This window comes from Doryrhamphus excisus, linkage group LG16, assembly GCF_037039965.1.
Source record: "Doryrhamphus excisus strain RoL-2023G ecotype Guam linkage group LG16, RoL_Dexc_Guam_v1.1, whole genome shotgun sequence".
NCBI lineage: Eukaryota > Metazoa > Chordata > Actinopteri > Syngnathiformes > Syngnathidae > Doryrhamphus > Doryrhamphus excisus.
In genome coordinates this window covers 5,972,694-6,000,499 of record NC_136372.1, presented here as the reverse complement: position 1 = coordinate 6,000,499, position 27,806 = coordinate 5,972,694, and the positions used below count along the sequence as shown (strand labels likewise).

At 39.7% G+C, this 27,806-nt stretch overlaps 1 protein-coding gene across 10 annotated transcripts in view; it reads right to left on the bottom strand.

Annotated features, from left to right (window-relative positions):
- The window catches only part of adgrl1a (adhesion G protein-coupled receptor L1a), a 234,461-nt gene that overhangs the window by 33,995 nt on the left and 172,660 nt on the right, over window positions 1–27,806 (bottom strand). For 6 of the 10 annotated variants that reach the window (XM_078797091.1, XM_078797090.1, XM_078797097.1 and 3 more), the window contains 4 exons: window positions 23,481–23,495; window positions 8,435–8,642; window positions 8,077–8,341; window positions 2,817–3,144 (listed from right to left, as the gene is read on the bottom strand). In XM_078797091.1, the coding sequence (XP_078653217.1) occupies window positions 2,817–3,144; window positions 8,077–8,341; window positions 8,435–8,642; window positions 23,481–23,495 (816 nt within the window). The remainder of the gene's footprint in view (window positions 1–2,816; window positions 3,145–8,076; window positions 8,342–8,434; window positions 8,643–23,480; window positions 23,496–27,806) is intronic. The other 4 variants (XM_078797095.1, XM_078797096.1, XM_078797099.1 and 1 more) reach the window with 1 other exon arrangement.

The window sequence follows — 27,806 nt, the reverse complement described above, 5'->3', positions numbered from 1 at the left end:
CATTATTGAGAAAATGCTGAGAAATGACAAGAACCGGTGAGGCTGGCGGATGTGGACAAAAAAGAAGAAATATGAAGGCGCATAATTCATTGGGAGAGAAAAATGTAGGCACACAATGCTGTGAAGTTAGATCGTAGACTGATAATTCCGATACTATTACCGAGAAAATGCTAACAAACTGCAAGAACTAGACTTAAGTATTATCTTAAGTATCTTAAGCCAAGTAGCTCTAGTGAACATAGAAGCACACAATGCTGTGGAGGGACCACAAAAACTACAGTATTATCTAGGAAATCTAGGCAAAGGTGAATAATTAGTAAAATAAGCCAAATACATCTAAAAGTAGGCAACTCTTAGGATAATAAAAATGAACACACACAATGCTGTGGAGCGACCACAAAGGAACGCTAATACTCATTCATCGGAGCATATTATTGAAATGACAAAATCTAGGCAAATGCAGACAAGGAAAAATACAATCTAAAGGTGCATATACATGCAGTTGGAGGCACACAACACTGTGGAGCGAGATCGTAGACTAATACTTCTGAGAAAATGCTAACAAATCGCAAGAACTAGGCAAAGACAGACTCAGTTTCTTAAGCGAAGTAGCTCTCGTGAACTTAGAAGCACACAGGGACCACAAAAAATAAAGTATTATCTAGAATATCTAGGCAAAAGTGAAACATTTGTTAAAGTTGGCAGCTATCAGGATAATAAAATGAACAGACACAATGCTGTGGAGCGACCACAAAGGAACGCTAATACTCATTCATCGGAGCATATTATTGAAATGACAAATACTAGGTAGAGGCAGACGAAGAAAAATACAATCTGAAGGTGCATACTAACTCCCCAGGAACATAAAATTGGAGGCACACAACGCTGTGGAGCGAACTCGTAGACTAATACTTCTGATCCTATTACCAAGACAATGCTAACAAACTGCAAGAACTAGGCAAAGACAGATTCAGTATCTTAAGCCAAGTAGCTCTAGTGCAACATAGAACATAGAAACACACAATGTTGTGGAGGGACCACAAAAACTAAAGTATTATCTAGAAAATCTAGACACAGGTGAAAAATGTGTTAAAAGTAGGCTCTTGGGATAATATATAATATAATTTTATTATCTTAGGATAATAAAAATGAACGCACACAATGCTGTGGAGCGACCACAAAGGAACTCTAATACTCATTCATCGGAGCATATTATTGAAATGACAAAATCTAGGCAGAGGCAGATGAAGAAAAATACAATCTAAAGGTGGATAGCTCCCCAGGAATATAAAATTGGAGGCACACAATGCTGTGAAGCGAGGTCGTAGATTAATACTTCGTTAGTATATACTTACAGTTAATTATACTAAATAATAGTTATAGTAATAGTTAGTTATACTTGGAAAAATTAGTTAAAAATAGGCTCTTAGGATCATATATAATTTTATTTTTTTAGGATAATAAAAATTAACGCACACAATGCTGTGGAGCGACCACAAAGGAAAGCTAATACTCATTCATCTGAGCATATTATTGGAATGACAAAATTAGGCAAAGGCAGATGAAGAAAAATACAATCTAAAGGTGTATAGCTCCCCAGGAACATAAAATTGGAGGCACACAACGCTGTGGAGCGACCACAAAGGAACGCTATTACTCATTCATTGGAGCATACTATTGAAATGACAAAATTAGGCAAAGGCAGACAAAGAAAAATACAATCTAAAGGTACATAGCTCCCCAGGAACATAAAATTGGAGGCACACAACGCTGTGGAGCGACCAAGAAATTGAAAGTGAAAGACTTCCTCCTTCCCACATTACAGTGGCATGGATTCCATTCAAGACTCCACTAACAAAAAGCTGAAAACAAGATGAAATGTGGATCATGTAAGTGAAAATGACGAGGTTGCAAAGAGAATTTAAAATAGTGCTTTTGAAAGTGGGGGCCACCGCTAATTGGGGTTACAAATACTTTTCGGAGCCCTTCAAAGCGTCATCTCCTGAGAGCGCAGGCGGCGGGGGGGACGGGGGGGGTAGATGGTGAGGGAAAGAAGGCGTCACCATCATCACAAGTCAGGCACAAGTAAATAATTGATCAAATGTACGGTCGCCATCGCTAACAACAAGACCTAATGTGAAGATAAAAGCCGGCACATCACAACTGCAAAAATCCTGAATGATCAAACGCAAGCCGCCCATCGGCACATCTGCCTCTCTCTGGGGCACAAACCAGAGAAGACCCCTTCATGTGGCTCCAGCGCCGCCAAAACCTTCCTCTTCGTCTTATCCTGATGGACTGCCAAGACGCCGCCGCCGCGTCCTCCCTCCCCCCTTTTATCACTTTGCCGTGACTTTTTCATTATCCACCACAGCGAGCACTCGCTTCCTATCAACACGCAAGAAGAGAGCAGCTGCAGATTTGCATGCGGCCAGATGTCTGTTTGAAAAAGCTTAGTGGGGAGTTGCTGGCATCAACTAAATAGGGGACGCTACCCGGTCACATCATTAGGTACACCTGCACCATCAAACGGGAATACAGAATTTTCAGCAAAATCAAAAAAAAAAAAAAAATGGAAAATGATCCAATAAAAGTGGCTCGGATATCGCCAATAAATTTTAACTGAAGGCAAATGTGGGCTACGTTCCATTACGAAAATTTGCAGTCACAGTCAAGAGCATTCCTTTTATATGGAGTGTCAACTTTTAATAGTGCACCATCACTTCTAGATTGCTTTTACGACCATGTCGGGTCTCTAAGAGGTTTATCTTGCTAATTTGTACTTTATTACGCTGTGACAAATGAGATGTTCCTACCCGTGGTGGGGTCCGGCGGTCCGAACTCCAGCGGGTAACGCAGCACATTGTAATTGTTCCACACGTACAGCTGGTTGTCTCGGGGGTTGTAATCCACGGAGGAGATGTACTGGTACGGGTTTGGGAAAGCGATGTTGACGGGCTCCTCGCGGCCGTGGTTGGTGTTGTACGCATACATCAGGAGGTCCCCGCCCGCCTCGCTGTCGTCGTCCTGGTAGACCGAGCGCACGGCGTAGAGCACGCCGCACGCCATGAAGGCGTTGGATGCCACTCGCTTGTCGAAGCTGGTCTCCCAGGTGCCCTCGAAGCGAAGTGTGTAGGGATTCACCTGAAGGACGGAGCCATAAAAACAATGTCAATGTGATGTAGGTCATAGCTATTAAGGATGTTAACGACATCCATCGTGGGTCAAGCATTTTGGATTGAAAAATCAATAGGGCTCTTATTCTGGCATGGAACAACATTTGAGGCAAATGAGTTGAAATTGTGCCTGGAAAAAGGCCCGGAATAAAAAAAACGGATGCTCGTACGGCTGGGGACCGACCAAAAAGGTGTTGCGAAAGCTAAGATTTATTAGTAAATCGAGTTAATTAATTAGTTAATCAGTTAACCAGTCATGATGTGCTATACATATCACTATATTGACACTTACTATGGTACCTATTATGTCATTGTATGTCATGTATGGTCATATCACCTCGTACTTTGGTACGGGACAAACAATTACAAAATTTAAAAATAAAATAAAAAAAAACAAAACAAAAAAAACTTAAACTGTATTATGGAAAGCAGGAAGTGAACAAATGTAACAGTTACTGATTGTAAAAGTACCAGATGGAGGGGTAGGATTTAATAAGCTTTGTTTCTTCCTACTCCTTTTGGACATGTGGAACTGTGAACTGATTATGTGATGCATTCAATTGTAATCTGATGCATGTTCAAATGAAATTAAACCAATACCATTACCAATTAACATAGTATGTTTTTGGAATGTGGGAGGAAACCGGAGTACAAATAAAAATAAAGAAAAATAAAAAAGTAGTAAAAATAAAATAAAAAAAATTAAACCAAAACCAAAACCAAAAAAAATAAAAAAATAAAAAACTTAAACTATATTAGGAAAGCAGGAAGTGAACAAATGTAACAGTTACTGATTGTAAAGGTACCAGATGGAAGGGTAGGATTTAATAAGCTTTGCTTCTTCCTACTCCTTTTGGACATGTGGAACTGTGAACTGATTATGTGATGCATTCAATTGCAACCTGATGCATGTTCAAATGAAATAAAACCATTACCATTACTATTAATTAATAGTGGCTGTGTTCGAAACCGTACAACATACTTCCATGCCCATACTATCCACACTCCATACCGCATACCCAATCCATCAGACAGTATGCAAAGCATTTACACTACAGCATACATGATAACCCACAATGCATTGTGCTCCTACCCGAGATGAAATCGACAGGCTGAAGATGATTTCACTTTAGCTCTAAACTCTTTAAATACTGAAGGTATTTGCTCATATTTTGGCTAGCTAACAATAAAGTTAAAATAAAGTACATAGTTTAGCAAGATGTTTTTTAGTACGCGATGCAGCGTATAGCTTAAACACAGTTAAATATGAACACATAGTTTCACAAGTACTGACAAACTTGTCACCCCACACACACACACACACACACACACAAGAAAACTTGAGTGATGACCATATCTGGTATGTATGATATGGCTTGTTTACAGCACAAGAAATGGCAGAACGTTCCAGACATCCTGGCATCGTCCTTGCTGACAAGAAAGACAGAGATGGGCCGGTGATGCTGAAACCAGGGCGACTACACGTGCTGATTGGTCCACGTCTTGCACAATCAAAAGGGTGCTTTTTGCAGCTGCGCTGTACTAAGACCCAACTTACTGCTGGTATACAGGGAATGCAATACAGCCTGGACATCTGTATTAGACATTGTTTGTATCAGGAATAAATACTCTGGTTTTCATATACCGGTTTGGTTGTTTAGTCTGCCCATATCCTCAATTCGACACCTAGAAGGAGATCGCCTCGAAGTAAGGGAGGTCGAGATTTCCTTCAATACATAACTTTATTAAGATTTTTTTTTTATTCAAGCGAAAAAGTGGCCATTCAGATCCCGAGTATGCCATTTATTTGTCCAAATACCAACCGTTTCATTCGGGCGAATTCGGCAAAATTTAAGCTAGTTTCCGGGTTATTTTCACAAAATAAAATACCACCTTACTTTTCTCATACAAAAAAAACCATAGTGATAAATCACTGCTTTTACTTTGAAAACAACAAGTGAACCAACTCGCAATATATCCTGCTTGACACCGCCGTTTGGTCCATACTGCTGCTCAGTATTTAGTCAATTTTTTTTTCACGGTGAGGTCACGTTGCATTGCATCCTGGGTAATTTGAGTGTGAGTAGTAAGCTGATGATACATACTCAACATTTCTAGCGAATGCAGTACACATCTGGGAACTTCTCCCACACTGCATACTCAAAGAGTTACTATGAGTAGTAGGTAAGTATGCGGTTTCGAACACAGCCATACTCTCACGGTGCATAATAGCGCCCCTGGACTATGAAAAAAGAGGCACATGACGTCATGTAGCGACCATGAGAGTTTTGTTTAGCAGAGTTCAACCCTCCACTCTTAAGAGTTCTGTGGGTTCCCTCCAAGAGTCCACAAACAAAAACCTCAAAATAAGATGAAGTGTGACTGATGCATGTGAATATTATGAAGTCTGCTTGAGGTTGGAAGGAGAATATAAAATACTTTTGACTTTGACTTTCTTGTGGCCAGAAAACACATACAACAAAAATCCCTAAAAGCTTGAATTTGAAAGAGGTGAAGAGTAGCACTCACATATTTAAGAGCTTTAAAAAAACAAACAAAAAAAACATCTAAAAGCTTGAGGAAAAGGAATACAAATGAATGCTGGCACATTTAACCTTTGACCTCATCTATCCTGGCCCTCTCGTTTTTTCACCATTACAAAATCAGAAGAGTTTTTGTTCTTGTACTTAAAAATAGTCCCTACATACTTAAAGGAGAAGATATAGCAAATAGATTGCTCATAAACACATTATAACGGGACTATATTGCAGCTGTATGCTTAGAAAATATAGAGCACAATAACAACAAAGGCCGATGAAACACATACCTTACAAATGATATCAATGTAAAGGGTGTACACACTTCTCTACAGACCGCAAGGCATGCTGGGTAACCTGCTGTACTCTATCCCACACCATATTTACACCAAGTAATCACACTCCCCTGGATACACTTTTGCAAAAAGGCAAAGAAGGACAAATCCAGTGACTTTTTCTCATGTTATTGGACACTTATTGAAAGCACATATTAATCCTCATCTAAAAGCATCTTTTTTATGACATAACACAAACAACAAACACAGCAACAGAAGAAAGTTCTTTCTTATTGGAAATATATTTGTTTTGCTTTTCATGTTTTTTTTTTTTTTTTTTGCTCACTTTTCAGTCTCTAACATGCGTCACACTCAATTATGCAAATTGGATGATAAAATCTTCTTGCTTTGACTGAGCACAAAATACCAAAAATGTTTGAGGTCAACCATTAAAAAAATGTGTTATTATCTGCTAAAGCATGGGGTGCCCTAACTTTCTCCACCGAGGGCTGCATACTGAAAAATCGAAGGCTGTGGGGGCCACTTTGATATTTTAATTTTTGAAAACCAACCCATGTTATATTTAATATAAAAAAAATAATAATAGTAAAAGTATATATAAAAAAAAACAGCCTCAATTTGAAGCCTTGTGTTATAGGTCATAGATAGTATTATTAATATCACATTTTTCTCCTCACAATACACTTTTTCCCAATTTTTTTCTATCTTAAAAATGCTTTTTTTGAGAAAAAAAACATTTTCTCATGCTATTATGACTTTATCCCCAAATATTTTGATTTCATTCTTGTCATTTTTGCGTAGTAAGTTGAAACTTCCAAACTAATTTTCCAAATGTTGCATCGTTATTGTTTCTCAAATTGAACAAAAAGCCATTTTTTCCCTTTAGCATTTCAACTTCATGCTTACAAAATATATTTTTCAAAATATTATAACTTTATTGTTGCAAAATTGCGACTTTTTTCTTTACTCTATTTATTTATTTATTTATTATTATTTTATTTATTTATCATTTTATTTATTTATGACTTTATCCCCAAATATTTTGATTTAATTCTTGTCATTTTTGCGTAGTAAGTTGAAACTTCCAAACTAATTTTCCAAATGTTGCATCGTTATTGTTTCTCAAATTGAACAAAAAGCCATTTTTTCCCTTTAACATTTCAACTTCATGCTTACAAAATATAATTTTCAAAATATTTTAACTTTTTTCTTTACTTTATTTATTTATTATTTTATTTTATTGTTGTAAAATTTGGTCTTTTTTCTTTACTTTATTTATTATTATTTATTTATTTGTTTATTTATTTATTTACTTTATTGCTGTAAAATTGGGACCTTTTTTTCCTCAAAATTACTATACTTTTTCCCCAAAATGTTCCTGTTTAGCTGTGTAAGAAAACAGCTGCAGGCCGCACTTTGGACACCCCTGTGCAATACTGTCGACCGTTAAACAAAATCAGTCGGATGCTTCGTAACCCCTGAACGTTTAAAAATGAATCTGCATGACCATTAACCTCTAAACAAGGTCAAATTTCAATCCATGTAGTAAAGTTTAAATATTAATCAGCAATTGATGTCTGCTGATGAAATTTGCCCATAAATTCTAACTATATGTATGTATCTTGTGGGCCGAGTGTGCTTAATGTAGCGTCAAAGAGCGTGCGTAGGCATAATGTAACGTCGGAATGAGCGTGACAAATAAAGCGAGTCAGCAGAAAACAAACAATTCCTGGATGATTAACGTAACGGCTTATTGCCGTGGTGCCGCTTCGTTAGAAACGTAGGTAAGAATTTAATTTGAAGGTGAGGCCAAAGATTAAAAGGAAGTTGCGTGATCAAATCAAAACACTGATGGGTTTACAAAAAAAAACAAACAAACAAACAAAAAAAAAACGGTGCAGCTCGCATGCAACAAAGCAAGATTAAAGAAATATTGGAACTTTTCCCTAATTCCCTGCCCTGTGATTGCTCCGTGTAATCTCACCCCCGACATTTAACCTGCCGCCTTTTATTAAAACGAGATTCCCAACCTAATCCACTCCTGCATGTTTAATCCCCGCAGCTCACCTGGCTGACCACCAGTCGCCCGTTGTTGGACTCGGTGGCGTAGATCACCCACAAGCCGTTCTCATCCACGGCGAGATCGATATCGGACTTGCCGCCCCAGCGGTATGGAGACGTGTCGTGATAGTTGGCGTTGGTGATGATAGCTTCACCGCTCTTGATGCGCGTGCGAAGGTCGTACTTCACGATGTTGCGCGTGCGCTCCTTGTTGTAAAAGACGGCGCCGTCGTATACCACGAAACCCGTGCCGTCGACTCTGTTTGGCAACCTGCGGAGAGGTGAGAAACCGAACCGATCATCGGGCTCAGCGGGACGTCGCCGTCTCGAACTAAAATCGATACAGAAGCTGTTTGATGCTCACTTGTACGTCGTGGTGGCTCGATTCTGTTTGAAATCTTCCCAGGAGGCGTATTCGAACAGCATGTCGGTGCGGTAGGGGGTCCAGGGCATGACGTAGAGGCGGTCCCCGGACTGTAGCGGGTCCTTGCACCATGCCCCTGCTTGGTGCTCCGCCTCCTGCAAAGAGCTGGGCGCCTGCACCCGCAGCAGCGTCCCCGGACATACAAAGACTGTGGAACACAAGAAGGAGGTCGAAAAACAGAGGGGGGGGGGGGGGGGGGTGGCGGATTTGGTAAATATTAAACTACAAGGAGGATGGCAAGGAAGTGACACTGACTACAGACAGAAATGGATGGACAGGAAGTTAAAAAAAAGCGTCTTTTGTATCATTCGACAAAAATGCAGATCCGGCATTTATCCATCCACCTGTGCATTTTACACAGAAGCCAACGCAGAATTACTGCAATTGTTTATCCACTTCTATCCCACAGTCACATCCGACAGCTACAAATGCTTCCAACTCAGGCAGGAAAACTACATCTGAAGGTGGAAAAATGCCAGATCTGCTTTGTGTTGCTTCTATTTATGGAGACACTGGAAAAATGCTGGCTTTTTTTAGGCAGTGTGAAAGATCGGTGGTGTTGAAAGTGGAAAAAGGACGTGGAATATGAAACCGGAGAGAGTGGGAAAGATGGAAGGTTAACAACAAAAGAGTCTTTCGCACAGAATTCCTGCTAAATTACAGCATCAGAGCCGTAACAGCTATTTATCCCTGTGTGCATTTTACACAGACTGGCTGCAAATGTGTTAAACATCACCTTTTCAGTTACGGCCCTGATGCTAGGTGGAAAATGACTGGCGCCCCATTGCTGTTGCTGTTCCGCATAAATACAAAAAAAGGTGTAAAAATGCCAGATCTGCTTTGTGTTGCTTCTATTTTTGGAGACACAGGAAAAAAATGCAGGCTTTTTTAGGCAGTGTGAAAGATCGGTGATGTTGAAAGTGGAAAAAGGACGTGGAATATGAAACAGGAGAGAATGGGAAAGATGGAAGGTTACACAAGAAAAGACTCTTTCGCACAGAATTCCTGCTAAATTACAGCATCAGAACCATAACAGCCGCAAATCTGCCATTTATCCCTGTGTGCATGTTACACAGACTGGCTGCAAATGTGTTAAACTTCACCTTTTCAGTTACGGCCCTGATGCTAGGTGGAAAATGACTGGCCCCCCCCATCGCATAAACACAGAAAAAGGTGGAAAAATGCCAGATCTGCTATGTGTTGCTTCTATTTATGTAGACACAGGAAAAATGCTGGCTTTTTTTTCTTTTTTTAGGCAGTGTAAAAGATCGGCGGTGTTGAAAGTGGAAAAAGGACGTGGAATATGAAACAGGAGAGAGTGGGAAAGATGGAAGGTTACACAAGAAAAGACTCTTTCGCACAGAATTCCTGCTAAATTACAGCATCAGAACCGTAACAGCCGCAAATCTGCCATTTATCCCTGTGTGCATGTTACACAGACTGGCTGCAAATGTGTTAAACTTCACCTTTTCAGTTACGGCCCTGATGCTTGGTGGAAAATGACTGCCAACCCATTGCTGTTCCGCATGAACACGGAAAAAGGTGGAAAAATGCCAGATCTGCTTTGTGTTGCTTCTATTTATGGAGACACAGGAAATATGCCGGCTTTTTTAGGCAGTGTGAAATATCAGTGGTGTTGAAAGTGGAAAAAGGACATGGAATATGAAACAGGAGAGAGTGGGAATGATGGAAAGTTACACAACAAAAGACTCTTTTGCACAGAATTCCTGCTATTTATCCCTGTGTGCATTTTACACAGACTGGCTGCAAATGTGTTAAACTTCACCTTTTCAGTTACGGCCCTGATGCTAGGTGGAAAATGACTGCCTGCCATTACTGTTGCTGTTCCGTATAAACACGGAAAAAGGTAGAGGAAAAAAAATGCCGGCGTTTGCGAGCAGTGTGACAGGAGCTAAAGATTGGCTCTGATAAGAGTTAGTTGGTAATTTAAAAGAAGGAACCCACAGAATAGGAGGGATGATAATAGGCAGGAGTAGAGTCGAGATGAGATGCATTATCAGATTTAAAATAAAGCTCATTTGTAGGACATCAGCATTGTGGTCGCGGCGCGTCTGAACATGATAAATGGGAGCGTACTGGCAAGCGGCCGCCAGCGCCGCTTCTCGCTTAGGTGTAGTCGCTAATCTCATTTATCTCGGCCTACTTTTTATTTGATTGCGCACTTTTATCTCAAAGGCCTCTGCGTGTTCGCTCGGCTCGCGGATGGAAAATGTGCGGTAATTGTAGAGCTGGCTTTATTAGGACTTCAATTTGGCTCTCAGTCAAGAGTAACAAGCTACGTTACCCAAAAAGGCTTGTCTTTATCATTCATTTGCAGCATTAGCTTGTTGATGATGTACATGTTGGATTTATTTAAGTATTTACAATCATTGGATTCTTGAGTTGGAAAAAAAAAAGTTAGGAACACTAATGGGCTCATTATTGGACTCCGATATAACAATTTGGGGATTTTTCCAGTGCTAAAAAACGAAACCCTTTAATGGCATGTTGTTATACTCTTAAATAAATACTCTTAAAGTATCCTAATTTACGTGCAAATTTGAAACTAATTACTATACATTGTGTTTGTTCTTTGGCATTTTAGTGGATTTTATATCATGGTAAAATGTCACACACATGGATTAGTTGTTTGTTATCAGCTAATGATAGTGATTCGGCAAAGTTTAGCTACGAACATTACATATAATTGAATGTATAGGCCACGCCTTTATTGTCATTGTATTCCAACCCAATCCACTTTATTTATATAGCACATTTTATAAACAGAGTTTCCAAAGTGCTGCACAGTCTAGTAAAATAAATAGTAAAAATAAAATACAATAAATAAAGGTAATACAATAAATAAAGGTTATTAATATATTGCATATAACAAAATTTTAGTGCAACTCCACGGTGCATTTTGTAGAAAGTAAAAATAAAAAAATAAGGAAAAAGAATAAAAAATAAATAAGGAATAAGAATAGAAATATAAAAGTGGCAGGTGTTGTTCAGAATAAATATAAATATTTATTACGGTACGCGTCTGTTTTTCTTATTGTCCCTTGGCAAAAATTCTAAAAACACAAGCAAGAAACTGGGGAAAAAACAACAACAATAAAAGCGATATTAAAAAACTATATTGCTATCGGCTGATATCGGTATCGGAAATTTTAGAGTTGGACAATATCGTCATTTCCGTTTTTAGCAAAAAAAAGCCAATATCGGACATCCCTAATAAGAAGTCAAAATACCAACAATAGGCATCATGGCGGAAAAGTGGTTAGTACGCAGGACTCACAGCTAGGAGACCCGAGTTCGATTCCACCCTTGGCCATTTCTGTGTGGAGTTTGCGTGGGTTTTCTCCGGCTACTCCGGTTTCCTCCCACATTCCAAAAACATGCTAGGTTAATTAGCGACTCCAAATTGTCCATAGGTATGAATGTGAGTGTGAATGGTTGTTTGTCTATATGCGCCCTGTGATTGACTGGCAACCAGTCCAGGGTGTACCCCGCCTCTCGCCCGAAGACAGCTGGGATAGACTCCAGCACCCCCCGCGACCCTTGTGAGGATAAGCGGTTGAAAATGAATGAATGAATGATATTAGCTATGCTAATTTGCCATGCTTTTATTTAGATTTTTATTTTGCATTGAACAGGAAGTGAATGCTGTGTAGGTTTAATTTGTCCATAGGTATGAATGTGAGGGTGTATCCTGCCTCTCGCCGGAAGACAGCTGGGATAGGCTCCAGCAACCCCCGCGACCCTTGTGAGGATAAGCGGTAGAAAATGAATGAATTAACGAATACCAACAATTCAATGCATCATGTGTTGATTAAAAAAAATGTCATCCTTTGATTCCGCATTCTTTGATTTTTAATATGCAGCCCTGGGTGGAAAAAGTTTGGACACCCCCGGCTTTGTGGCCATCAAAGTACAAATTTGGCTGCACCGCGTTTCCTTTCCTAATTACAAGTCAAGCACCCACACGGCACACTACAGGTGGAGGTCACCCACAGAAGCTCTGCCATGAGACACCAAGCATGTCAGGTGATCCTGGCATCCTCACACACAACAAAAGAGTTGGACTCACTACAGGACAAAAAAACAGCTGAGGACGACCCCACCCCCCACTACGGGTACATCCCCTCTGCCAGTTGATTAATACGACTCTCTGGCTCGAGGTAGCAGTCACCTGCTGGTCACCTCGTGATTGAACGCATCTATGAACTAATTGGACACCGCGGGGGTATTTGGACACACACGATATACAACACATGTACGCACACACGTGAGGCCCCGTCACATCTCTGCTCGCACACATGTGTAGACTGCAGGGCATGTATGTACACACTCTTGTCACACGGTGATGGATCAAGCTGGGCTCCAAATGTGGTTAATATTGCATAGAGTCTGGTCTAAAAAGAGATTGTATTATATTACTGGTCCTGCCTTATTAGTCCTGATGCAAATATTATTCTAGAGACTGAGGGCGTCAAGAAAACGGACTTGGAGACTGTGGAGTATAATACTGCAGTGTCCAGAGCTAATGGTAAGTTTAAACGACTGTGTTTAATGGTGTCATTTCGATGCGTCACAAAAAGGATATATATTTTATCCAAGAGGAGACTGAGGGCATCAAGAATACGGACAAGGACACTCTGGAGTATAATACTGCATTGTCCAGAGCTAATGGTAAGTTTAAATGAATGTGTTTCATGTTGTCAGTTTGATATGTCACAAAAGGGATATATATTTTATCTAAGAGGAGACTGAGGGCATCAAGAATACGGACAAGGACACTGTGGAGTATAATACTGCATTGTCCAGAGCTAATGGTAAGTTAAGTGAAGGTGTTTAATAGTGTAATTTCTATGAGTCACATAAGGGATATATATTTTATCCAAGAGGAGACTGAGGGCGGCATGAAAACGGAGTGGGGACTACGGTGCAGAATACTGCAGTGTCCAGGCTATGCTAACAGTAGCATGTGTCATTTGTAAGCAAATTATATTCAAGAGACTCAGGGCGGCATGAAAATGGGGCGCAACAGCAGAGTGGAGACTATGGCGCATAATGATGCAGTGCCCAAGCTAAGGGTAAGCTAAATTTATGCATTGATATGTGTCATTTCTAGTTGTCACAGAAAGGTTATAGATTTTATTCAAGAGGAGACTGAGGGCGGCATGAAAATCATTTGTGTCATTTCTAGCTGTGTATCATCAAAATTTCAGAATCTTCTCGTCCAATGAGTGACCAGCAGTAGTAAATAGTACTTTGTAGTCCCTGGTACTGGCGACGTAAAAGCCTCAACAAGAAGTAGAGGAATGTGAATAACATTTGTCTAGTTTTTGGCATTTGAACTATAAATTTCCCAAACGGCAGTAGTCACTCTCGCCCGCAACAATCAGGCATCATCTTCATCGATCCAAACACAGCGGGAGTATAATAGACAGGTGGACACAGTACAGGGCGAGATGTTATCAGACGTATCCAAGTAGGACAACCCCGATCATAAATCCACTGTGAGGAATAAAAGAGGAATAAACACCGCACGCAGAACCGTGATGCACTTCCTGGGCATGTAGGTGACCCATAAACAAAGCCAGGAATACTCCGCCTCCAGGTAGAATTAAGAACAATACAAATGAAATAATGGAGTACTGACATGCATAATGTGGAGTACTGAATACTGAGCCATGCAGTTACATTTTCATTATACAGTCATCCCTCGTTTATTGCGGTTAATTGGGTCCAGACCCCACCGCCAAGTAGGAGTCAATATTAATAAGTGGAATAGTTTTATTCTTAGCGCATAAAAAATCTTTTTATGACTTTCAAAATAAGATTTTTTTTATTATTAGAGCCCTGTACATATTAAATAGCACCCCTAAAGTCACCTTCACACTCCTATTATTTTTTATTTACATGTGGTGCATGCTACAGGATCAGGATACCGTCACCTATGGTCATGAGCGTTGGGGTCGTGACCCAAAGGACAAGATTGCAGGGACAAGCGGCAGAAAATGAGTTTTCTCCGTGGGTTCTCCGTCAGAGTTTGAGAAACAACAGCCACGTTTACATGGACCCAAATATTCCAATTCCATTTGGGTTATTTGATCAAACGGAAAGAATGTAACCTTTGTATACACCTCATTCCGAAAGAAAAGAGCCAATCCGAAGAATATATAATCGGGCTAACTGAGACAGTTGGGAAGCCCAGACTTCCCGGTCCCCGACCACCTCCTCCAGCCCCACCGGGAGGACACCAAGGCGTTCCCAGGCCAGCTGTGAGACATAATCCCTCCAGCGTGTCCTAGGTCTGCCCCCCCGGGACTTTTTCCCGGCTGGGCATGCCCAAGCTGTTTGTGTCATATCAAACCATCACAAAAAGGTTTTATTCAAGAGGAGACTGAGGGCGGCAAGAAAATGAGATAATGCAGCAAAGTGGACATTGTGGAGTTATAGTACTGAAACATCCGGAGCTAAGAGTTAGCTGTTTATTTTTTTTTAGTATTTCTTTCCGGAAATATTCTATTCTGGAGGAGACTGCGGGCAGCATCCGGACTAGATGCTGACTAGATGCGGACCTCAACTGACTCCTCTCGAGTAGGAATGGGTAAAAATGAAAAAAAGTATTATTATTGAATCAAAATGGCCTATTTTTGATGCGTCCAATCTGATTAGATTTAGCAGGTTTCCCTAATGAAGTGCACAATGAGCCCTTCGGGATTTAATGACACTGAAAGTCAATTGTGAAAATCCGACCGAGTGGGTGCTCACATCATTAGCGCCGGGAAAAAGCAAAAAAAAAAAAAAAAAAAAAGAGCCAAGCCGCTGTTATTATGCATCAACAATCACCGGCTGCTGAAATAAGTCCATTATTGCACTGACCTCATAGCCTTGGCCCCAAATTGATATTAGCCTGCATGCTAGTGGCATCCCCATAAGAACATTAAGCTTCTGCTTGAGTGTCATCCTCGGTTTCACACCTCCCAAAGCCAACCCAGACCCAAGGGAAGAGTTTTCTAACTCTGACCCGCGGTCCTCAGTCTTCCTGTTTATCCCTCCCTCCTTCCTTCGCCTTCTAATTGAATGGTTATTGTAGCAGCGGGACGCCACAACATGGTCTTACAGTACAAGCATTAATATGGCTACAGTATTAGGTAACAGGCATTAGGAATTAGGCAGAAATCTTCAGATTATCCGAGCCCGGCTAGCTCGAAAAGCCAAGCGGAATTACGCGAGGCAGTACGATTAAATCGATTAATTCTTGTATGAGTGTTGATGACGTACAGGACACTTATTTTGGCCTGCAAACTAGCCAGATGGCGAATTTAACGTACCTTATCAGGGATTAAAAAGAAAAAGGCAGGCTTCGGCTATCACACTCCAGCATGCCTATTTAAAGCGGCACGGACCAGGGAAATGCTGCTGTAATAATTGACTATTCATCTCCGTAATCCTTCTCCCAGGCACAGGTCAGCTGCTACTTGTCAATATGAGGCGGTGCCACAAAAATGGGACCGGGGACTGGATAAAACACTGAGCTCCCTGGTGTGAGAGCCAGTCATTTTCTAAATGCCTTGTAAAACTATTAAAAGGTGAGGCGCTCGGAGCTAAATTCCGGATTTTAATTTCGGTGTACTCGGCTATTTCTTGATGCTTCCGGTGTTAGAAAATTCCTCATCTGCATGTCACAATGAAACCATAATTCTCCCAATATGCTGTTTTTTATTTTTTTTAAAGAGATATTTTTAAATCTGCTCTGTGCCTTTGCCCAGTTTGCCTTCACGGGACGATGGCAGCAGCTCATCGGACCGACTGCTGAGCGGCCCTGCTGCTCTAATTGAATCCTGCACCTGTTACTGGCAGATACAGCCTGTGGACAGCAGGGGGCAGAATGGAGCGCGGTGTGGTAGCCCGTGTCCCATGCTGTAAACTTAATGGGCGTTAAGGCGTGAATGTGCACTGCAACCGCTCACGCTTTGATGATTTCCTGCCTGCAATACCCAATATAGTCTCGAAAGCCATGTTCTACAAAATAGAGTTTATAATTTAGTGCTCGGATTTTTGCGATGTTGCATCAAAATTACTGTAGTGTGGTTTTAAGTGACATTTTAGTATTGTACTAATACTACTGTTTAGTTCTATTCAGTTTCTAAAGGCGTTATCATAACTGTTACAATCATTACTAATGGCGCTATCGTTAGCCACCTGATATTTGCTTTATAATGCCGATGCTCCACCCACACTGCAGCATCCTGGGTGGAACTTCCTGTCCTGATATCAATTTTGCACCATTCAAATTGTGCCTCAAAAATGTGATGGCGTTAAAGCCCCGGTCCTAACCCGCTGTACTTGCAAGTGTGGGCAAAATTTGAGTTTGAGTCCCGCCTCAGTATGTATTTGGGAGCATCTATACACTATGTAGCACTTTTAGTGCAGGAGGAACTTTTGTTGTGTGCGGGGCTGCGTCGGATATAGAGTTTAATTGAAGATTTGTTTTTACCGTAATAAGTATAGCATTGTACTGCCAATCAATGTAACTCTTGTAAGCTACAACAAAGGTACATTTAGTTGCACCATGCATTAAAATGAATAATAATATATATATTTATATAATATAAAATATAAAAAATAAGCCCCTGTACCTGCCCACACGCACACGCAAAACTTTAAATTATTATTATTTATTAAAAATTATTTGTGCAATTTACTGTTTACGCTGTACATTGTTCATATTTGGTGTCATCTATTTATTTTCCACATTATTATCATTATTTATTATTATACGGGAGCCAGGCAACGTCATTTCATTGGCAATTTCACTGCTGTGTTGTTGTGCAATGACAATAAAGTCTATCTATCTATCCATTTATTATAATTTATTTAATTAATTATAATTTTTTCAGGCGATATAAAGTACTAAACAATAGTATTCAGCCCCAAACATGAAAATGGATGAAAATCTATTTGGTCCTGACCATAATAATAACAATATATGATACTGTTATAGTTTTAAGAGCAATAACCTTTTACCGAGAAGGTGAAAAAGAGGTGTTTTTTTTTAAAAAAGTAGGGGTCATCTAAAAAGCATAGCATGTGTATTTGCATGTGCAGAGCAACTACAATACGTGCAGGAGAGAGGAGAGGATCACGTGAGTGTGTTCTGCATCATGAAAGAAGAAGAGTGAGATAGAGAGAGAGAGAGAGAAGTAATAAATCGGTTATTTCCTGTGAAATGAGAATTTAAAGTGAGTTAACCTGCTGAAGAGTGACAAAGTGACAAGAGAGATGAAGCGGGTGGGGTGAAAATGATCGAAAAAATGGGTTCCCATTGTGCTTCTGCTTCCTTTATACTTCAAAGGGAAGGGGGGGGGGGTCAAGTAAATGTTGTGAAAACAACAACCATGCACATGACATACACACACACACATAATGCATACACGAATATACTTTTCAGTACAGTGGAGGAAGGCAGGTGTCAAATTGGGGCCTTTATGGAGTCAAATGTTCCCCCCTGGTGAATCGGCTTCCCTGACAGCACGGGCTGACAGCACAAAGAAATCGCGGCCATTCAGAGCAAAGCCTTATCGGACTCGGTGGCGCTCAGTGACAGCCATGTTGGGATGAGACATGTCTGCAGATGGACACCATGACAGGAGGACACCGACTCACCAAAGTATCTATTGTATTTCTGGATATGATTGATTGTAGATTAAATATACTAGTATCTTTTCGTATTTTTTTTAATGATTAGGGCTAGTAAAAAGTGTTTTATCAAGCCCAAAATTTTAAAAAATATTTCTGCACATATTTGATTGTAGATTAAATATACTAGTATCTTTAAGTTTTTTTTTTTTTTAATTATTAAGGCTAGTAAAAAGTGTTTTATCAAGCCCATAATTAAAAAAAAATCTGGATATGATTGATTGTAGATTAAATATACTAGTATCTTTTAGTATTTTTTTTTAATTATTAAGGCTAGTAAAAAGTGTTTTATTTATCAAGCCCAAAATTTTTTAAAATATTTCTGGATATGATTGATTGTAGATGAAATATACTAGTATCTTTTAGTATTTTTTTAATGATTAAGGCTAGTAAAAAGTGTTTTATTTATCAAGCCCAAAATTTTTAAAAATATTTCTGGATATGATTGATTGTAGTTTAATTATACTAGTATCTTTCAGTATTTTTTTTTTAATGATTAAGGCTAGTAAAAAGTGTTTTAGCAAGCCCAAAATTAAAAAAAGAAAAAATTATAGATTTTTTTAGTCAAAATGTATTTATTTCTATTTTTTTCCTCTACCTTCATTCACCCTTGCCGGGAATATTTCATAAATTCCCAAATACTGGACAATACACAGCATACATGTACCACTACCCCCGATTTTTCATCAATTTTTAGTCAATGAACGCACCACAGTCGCCTTACATTACCATTCATTACTGATACATTTTATCATTTAAAATATGTTAATAAGTATTTGAGGTACTATATTGAAAAGAAAACGAGGGAGGGTTCCGGAGCTGCACTTTTCTTGCAAATGTTGATCCAAAATCAGAGTGGAGCATCAAAGTCAAGCTAGCAAAGGAGCTGTGACATTTTTATGGGTGTCTCAGTTACTCACAGATTTGCTGGTGCTGGTTTCTACTGTATATTGGGGCTAAAACCAATGATTATTTTCTTTCTTGATTAATCTGAAGGTTGCTGTTCCAATTAATCAAGTAATCAGTTAGGCCCGATACGGACCGGATGGATATGAACCAAACACAAACAGTTAGTGGTTTGGTCCCCACGGTTTTCCAGAGTCAAAGCTAATAATTGTTGCTGTAAATGTATATATGTTGTATATACATACATAGCTGGTACTACAGTACAAACCAAAGCTCCCCTATTATGCAAAATATTTTTTTAATGATGTTCCAACAGTAATATGTGTCTCTAGAGGCAGTTAATGAGCACCATACGTAACAAACATCAATCATCTCTCTGGTTGTTTACTCCATTATGAAGAAAAGAGGGGCTTAAATGTTTGTTTTTGTAGTTCATGAAGTAAACCCTGTCTTGTTTATACGTCAAACACTGCATGTTTAAAATAAAAAATAAATAAAATAAAACCTTGTATATGTCAATCTTGTTTGTTTTTCCTTAGCGGAATAGGCTAACCTAGCATGATGTCGCCCTGATGATGTGAGTGTTATGCTAGCATAGTTGCTCCCATACTGTAGATATGCTAATGTGGCTAACGTTTGTGTCATACTGTCCTGCTCTTTAATGTTACCTTGCTGTATATGATATATGGCATCTATTACTTTACTTACCAAGTGTACAGAGTTCCAGCGTGTACATTATGTAAATATTGAGTTTGATAAAGTGCAGAATAGCACATTTTGGAGGGCGTGTAAAACACATCTTATTAGCATTAAAGCTACACGCACCTCTTGTTGTGAGTAGGGCTTATTAAAGTCACAATTAAACTGTTGATTATGTTTAATATACGATTGTGAGACCTATGAGGTGTATTTAAAATTGTTGTAAAATACTATCATGTGATTTATTTTTATTTTTTGTGGTGTATTGATGACGTCAATCCTTTTATTCTACCCTAGCTGGCATTGCCTGTCGGTCACATGACCATGTTTAGTCGTGGCAGGTCATCCCTAATGAGGCGCAGCTCGTCGTCACTATGGCGACGGCTCGGCCATGATCTCTCCATCCACAGCCGAGCACCTCTTCACTCTCGGGCCATTCACTTCTACAAATCACAGGTGGGGGCTATCTGTGAGAGTGATGTGACTGCCCTCTGTGGCGGCGCCAGCACTGCGCTCTGGAGTCTGACCTCCACAAGCAAACAGGGTGGAAGTGAGGGAAAGTGTGTGGGGGGGTGGGTGGAAAAGGTTCTTTGGTGGTGACAGCTGTGATAAAGGGAATACGGTAATGATGTGGGAAGCGTGCTCCGTGTCAGCGTATAGAGGTGAAGAACGGGGAAGCAGCAGAGGCTGCTGACACTTTGTCTTAAAATAGACAGCAGGTACTGGGAAGCTGACAAGGACGGTGCGGAAGAGAACGTCAACGCCACACAACATCCCAATCCCAATCAGCCACGGACTAATTGGACGTTGCGTGCAAAGACACAGGTCTGGAATGTCAAACAAAGGAAGGCGGGCGGGAGGGCAAAGAGAGAAAAAACACTGTTTTCCTCTTAGTGTTAGTGGGGGGGTGGAAGAGGAGTTAACATCAAGCAGTAGTGAGGGGAGGAAGGCGGGAGGAGGAGGAGGAGGAAGGGTTGGTGTCGTGCTTTGCCTCTGCAGGAACGGCGACAATGGCTGCTTGTGCTGGGAGAGAAATGGAGGACGTGGACATGGAAAAATACCATAAAGCAGTCAATAAAGGTGTATTTTTCAACATATGGATCCAGACGGGTGGGGGGGGGGCCAAAGACCAGATTGACAAGCTTCTAAGGTTCATAGAGGGTCAAGAAATGACGAAAACACTAGAAACGCACTTATTTACAGTTATTATAGGGTGAAACTGATTAAAAAATGAAGCAAAATGGATTGCACTACTCAACTGCAACCAGCAGAGGTGCTGTTGAGTCTATATGCTATGGGAAGTTGAGCTATGATTTCCCATTCCACTACAAATAACATTAAAAGCTTAAATTATTGTTTATTTTTTGTTCCATTAATCAAAATGTCCATCACTAATCTATGCATGGGTGCTTCTCCAAGGAGATTGTTTAAAATGTCATTTTAGATCATTTAAAACTGAATAAATAAAATGAAATAACATACATTGGTGTGAAAGTTTTTTTTTTTGCATGTTTGTCAAATTTAAATGCTTCAGATCTTCAAGCTAATTTAAATATTAATTAATGACAACACAACCGAACACAAAATGCAGTTTTTAAATGAAACTTATTATTATTAAGGGAGAAAAAAGTGAAATTCTTGTTTATTTTTTGTTCCATTAATCAAAATGTCCACCACTAATCTATGCATGGGTACTTCTCCAAGGAGATTGTTTAAAATGTCATTTTAGAAATCGAATAAATAAAATCAAATAACATACATTGGTGTGAAATAGTGTTTTTTTGCATGTTTGTCAAACATAAATGTTTCACGTCTTTAAGCTAATTTAAATATGAATTAATGGCAACACAACCGAACACCAAATACAGTTTTTAAATTGAACTTTTTATTATTAAGGGAGAAAAAAGTGATAACTGACATCTATCAGTCTACAGTCTACATTTTTAAAGCTATGGGACTCCAGCAAACCACAGTGAGAGCCATTATCCACAAATGGCAAAAACATGAAACGGTACTGACCCTTGGTAGAAGTGGCTGGCCAATCAAAATGACCCCAAGAGCGCAGCAAACGACTCATCCGAGAGGTCACAAAAGACCCAACAACAACAAAAAAAGTTTAATTTAGTAACTGCATTTAGTGTTCAGTTGCTTTGTCACTGACTAATATTTACATTTGTTTGATGACCTCTGTTAAAGCCTCATTTAACTGACATCTATGAGTCTACAAAGCCATTTCTAAAGCTACGGGACTCCAGCAAACCACAGTGAGAGCCATTATCCACAAATGGCAAAAACATAAAATGGTGCTGACCCTTGGTAGAAGTGGCCGGCCAATCAAAATGACCCCAAGAGCGCAGCAAACGACTCATCCGAGAGGTCACAAAAGACCCCACAGCAAAAAAAAGTTTCATTTAGCAACTATATTTAGTGTTCAGTTGCGTTGTCACTGACTAATATTTACATTTTTTGATGATCTGAAACATGCAAAATCTCATACAAAATCTTATATACTTTATACACACTATTAAGCTATAATTATATAAAATACAAATATTGTATATAAATATGAGGGTATTTGTCATTGATCACTTTTTTTTTTAAGATTTGCCGTACAAAAGGTGAGTCTGGTATCCTCCTGTTATTAATGGTATCTGTAAAGCCACACCGTACATTACACGGTTTACGAGGGGACAGACACAGAAGATAGTCATCTCTTTAAGGCTCGTTAAGATTAAAGAAAAAAAAAGTTTAAATCTTCTAATCAGTACATCTCCAAAGTTTTTTGGGGAGATATTTTTGAACCCTGTAGGACTACCACTCGGTCAACGACCTTGGAGACGGACCAGGGCTATTTCCTGGAGAGTCTAGTGATTGGGGCTGCTGGCCACGCTGATTGGGGCTTTTTAGGTCCAAAGCCTGGCCGCATTAGAGTGGACATTACAAGGAGCTGGAGTAGGGATACACTCCTTCTTCCTCTGTGGACCCGTGCTGAGGCTCGAGGGGGTGCTTGGTGGCTTGCCATAAAAAAAAAAAAAGATGTGATCTGAGAGATAAACCAGTCGAGAAAAGACGAGCGAGAAAGGGATGAGAAGATCCAAATGATTAACCAAGAATAAGACGAGGTAGTGCGCTAATGAGGGGAGACCATGAGAACCTGGAAGTACGGATCTTTGGAAGCTTAGCCTGTTAGCGTGTTGGGCCATGCCTGAGATTTAACAACAAACAATAGAACGATTGAGAGAATGGTGGGGGGGGGGGAAAGAGCAGTAAGAGAGAGAAATGGGACGACACGACAGAAGAAGAGGATTCTGTCTTTGGTCTGTGTGGGGAGAGATGGAGAAACACACTTCATGTGAGTGGAGGATGAGACGATGCTGTAAGAACGTCAGTAGAGATGCGTTTATCTCTCATTGTTTGTTTTTGTATCTGGTGTCGCCAGGTGGAAATCTAGAAGGGTTTTAGAGTTGTTTTGGTTATCAAAAGAAGAAAAGATAAAAAAACGGAGGAGGAGGAGAAGGAGGAGTAAGAGGGGTCTCTGGATGTCAGACATGACCACAACACAAGGTGCCGGGTTAGGAGGGATCATGGGGTGGGGGAGGAAGGTAGACAAGGAGGACGTGGAAGGGAGGAAGGGACGAGCTGTGGTTGTTATGTTTACTGTGGGCTTTACCTTTTTGATCCACTTCTATTCAAGCATCGGAAAGAGAAGGGAGACAGACAGAGAGATCCAAATAGACAAGGTAGAGAGAGGGGGAAGAAGGAACCAAAGAAAAACAGGTGCAGGAAAAAAAAAGAGAAAAATTGAGATTAAATAAAACGCTCCTCTTAAAACGGATCTGTCTACTGTTACGTCAAAGAAAGGGCTGACATACTGGATGAGGAGGGCAAACTGACCTACATCTATTTTATTTCATCAATAATCCCCCCCCCACCTCCCCACAACAACACACTCTCGACCCGACCTCCACGTCCCTCCCCCACTTCCCTCCCCCAAACTGCAGCTCCTGGAAGACCTGCTGGGGGAGAAAAAAAGCATCCTGGCGTTGAGCTGTGGAGGCAAAAAAAGGAGGAAGAGAAGAGAGGGATGATAAGGGCGAGTGGGGTGGGGGGTGAGGGGGGGGGGGGGGTAGGATCCTAACGTTTGTGGCGCTCCCCATGAGTGGTGATCAAAATGCTTTGGAAAACATTAATTGGTTCCGTGAATTTCCGCTACCTAAGTACGATCTTATATTTAAAATATAATATATTTTAAATAATTTAATTTTTATTTTTTAATATAAATTATTATATTATTTGTTTATATTTTAATTAATTTAAAATGTAATATATTTAAAATAATATATTATATTTAAAATGAAAAAAATAAGTAAGAAAAAGAATAAAAATAATATATTTTTTTCATATTATAAGAGCCCTCAAGACAGGAAATAACACCCCTATAGCCACCTTTATATTTGTATTACCCAAATATAGCAGATAATAAAAACAAATACATCAGTACTAAATTATTATTACCTTACCCTACCATTTTCCTGTGTATTTTACACCAGTTCATTTAGAATACAGGAAGTGAACAAATGTATTGCAATTGATGTTAAACAGATGCGATGTAGGATAAAATACTACTCCTTTTGGACATGTGGAACTATGAATTGTAATATGTAATGTATTCCAATGTAACGTCATTGGGTGGATTAAATGTCCATATGCTCAAACTAATGTGCCTGCTATTATTCTATAGGGTGATAATATGATATGATGATACAGTATATGGAAAGAGAGAGAGAATGAGCTGCAAAGAAAACATATGGAAGACTTCTATTTACGTGCAATTGTTCACACTTTGGTGTGCATCGGACAGAGCATGTAGATGTAGATGTACGATGGACAGGTGGAATCTGGATGGTCTCTTTCTATCCTTTCTCTCTACAAGTACAGTTGGCGTTAACACCGGCCAAGCCCTTCTCATCTAAAAGAAGTGTTGCTTTTGGCCAGGATACTCAATAGGGACGCCAACAAAAACACTCAAAAACCCATCGAGTGGTTCATCTTTGGCTCGCCTAGACGAAGCTGGCTCTTTAAAGAAAACGGAAAACAAACAAAAAGAAAAAGGGCTTGACCGAGCCGTGCTCTTCTGGAACGCAAACCCTCTTTTATTTGCTTTTTTTCTTACACAGAGACCCCTTTATGCTGCTATTAAAAGGGGGGGGGGCATCTGTATTCATTGAGCCAGAATGAGTGTCACCCACTCTTACTGTCTTAATGATGGCGCCATTGACACCCTCGCTACTACATCGAGATCTTTTAAAGGAGGGGTGAGGTCATACTAATAGTAGCGAGGCTGAGAAAGATACCTCATTTATTGCAGCATCACATGATCTCCTTGGAGGAAATATTACCTTGTACTCTGCATTAATCATGCCAGGTCTCCCTTCGGATTTCTGGTAATTTTCCCAAGCGGATTTTCCTATTTATAGCGGTACATTTCTAAATGTGAGTAGTTGAGAGGAAACTTGAGTAAAAAGTCACAAAGTACAAGAGAAGAAGGGCATGCTGAGAACTAAAAAGGCAAGCGGGGGTCTTGATCTGTTAGCGGAATCGGAGCGTCAGAACTGCGTAAGGCAGAACCAGGATCTGATCATTTTTTTATTATCTGCCCAACATCAAACGAGACAATGAAGCTCTATGAAGATGAGGGCAATGGTGGAAGCCTGCAGGGGTAAACATGGATGAAACTATGGATGCAACCTGAGGAGGGGAGCAAGAACGGCTTATTGCCACCTACTGGGAAAGGAATCATTAAGTCCAAGGCTGGTTTGAGCGGTGGACCAGACTTTCCTGGTCTACACATACGTATGTGGAGAATTTAATTGGAAATTGTACTCATGATAATTAGGATCAATCAAAGTTAGCGATGATTAGAGAACTCTGGACATTAACTAACACCCCTATAGTCACTTAATCAGAGAAAATAAGCCATTACTTACATAAATAAGACTCACACTTGTGTGTTGAATGAGGAGAGCCGACGTGAGGGTGGACAGGAAGTGATGTCGGGGGTTGAAGTTGAGGTTCAATTTGGTGGGGATTACGACCACAACAGTAGCCTGTGTTTTTAAATAAATAATAATAAATAATATATATTTTTTAATTATTCGAGATTATTGTTTTATTATTATAATACATTATTATAATTATAATAAAAATAATAAATTAAATAAATTTATAATAAATAAATTATAATTATTATTCGGGATTAGTGTGTCTGTTATGAATTAATTCAAACCTGAAATAAAAGCCTGTTGTTCTGGTGATCAAGTCTGGATTATTGATGATTAATTATTGATGCCCAGTGTAGAATACTACATATCATTTATCGGGTCTTTCAATGAGTCTTCTGAATGCCTTATATTTGTATTGTAGTTCATTGATTTATATGTTGTAAATGCTTAATTTAGGCAAAAATAAGTACCATTTCTTTAATGTGCATATTTTTGGACTAATAATAAGCCGGATAAAAACACCAAGCATCATGATTTTTATTATATTTTTTTATGATATTTTTGAAAAGCCATGAAGCCACAAAATTTGACAAAATTTCCAAAAAATGTCTAAAAGCATTTTTTTTGTCAAACTGAAATAATAAGCTAAATTTATTAATTTATTAATAAATAAATAACCTGGCCGGGTGGTAGTGTATAAAGTACCTGTTGCGACATTAATAGGAAGGTTTTACATAATGCTGCTACAAACTACAAAAGTAAATTTTTACTTTCAATAATGGATTAATTAACAACACTTAAATGTAATCAACATTTCAAATAATTTCACTGTATTTTGTACAAAATTTTACTAAATTTCCATATGCTTAAAATAATGTGCGGGCTTCCAGTGCCTACTATTTTTCTACTGGGTGGATAATATGCAATGATGACACTGTATATGGAAAGAGAGAGAGAAAGAGCTGCAAAGAAAACATATGGAAGACTTCTATTTACGTCATTTGCTTCCTCTCGCTGGTCCTGGGAAAAATAAAAAAACAAAACACAGAAACACACAGAGACAAAAAAAAAAAAAGAGTCATCACATAAACCTGAAGACAAAAAGCCACGGAAAAAGCGACAAACTATTCAAAGTGTCATCCTGCTGAGCGCCGTGTTAGTTTAAGGCCACCTTGGTCGCTTGTCTGATTGCTTCAGCCTTCTTCTTCCTCTTCTTTTCAAGGCCCTTTTGAGAAATAAACCACTGCCCTCAGCCCCCCCCCCCCCCCCTTAATCACTCTGCTCAATGCTTTCTACAAGCCTATCAATTACTCCCTCTCTAATGAGTACAGCAAAACACACACACACACACACACACACTGCTGGTCCTCACTCTCCATAATAGTGTGTCCTCTCCAGTTTCTTCCAGCCTTTTCCCCTGCGACAACAACAAACATTTTATGATGTCGTCCTGGCACTAAGCCTATCATATCCAAGCCTGATGCAGTATACTGTATATATACACACATATATAGTATAAGAACGGTATTATTCCCACTTACTAACGAATCAGACAAGCTGCTTTTGTGTGCTCTGAACACACAATCAATGTCCGACCCGGGTTTGAAATATGAATATAAAAGCGGACTGTGTAGGAATCCACTACTTTGAAAGCCTGAGTAGTCACTTTTTAAAGCGCCAGCTAACCCGTTGCATATTAACAAGATAAATCACAGTTGATGAAATAGCAAGGTGGGCTAATGGCTCAGCCACGGCGGCTATATGGAGAGGAATCGATAATGATGAAGTGGCGTGCTCCGGGGGGCCAGTAGGGAGGACAGGTGGAGACCTCTGCTAAGGTAGATTTACTTTGACTTTGTGTACGTGTGTGTTAATGGTGCAGCGTGTCCACCGCAGTATCCACACGGTCATTGATCGCTGATGTCTAAATGGGGGCCCGGCAGACGATACGGCGGTGGAAACACACCCTTTACGACTGGACAAAAGTGTTGGGA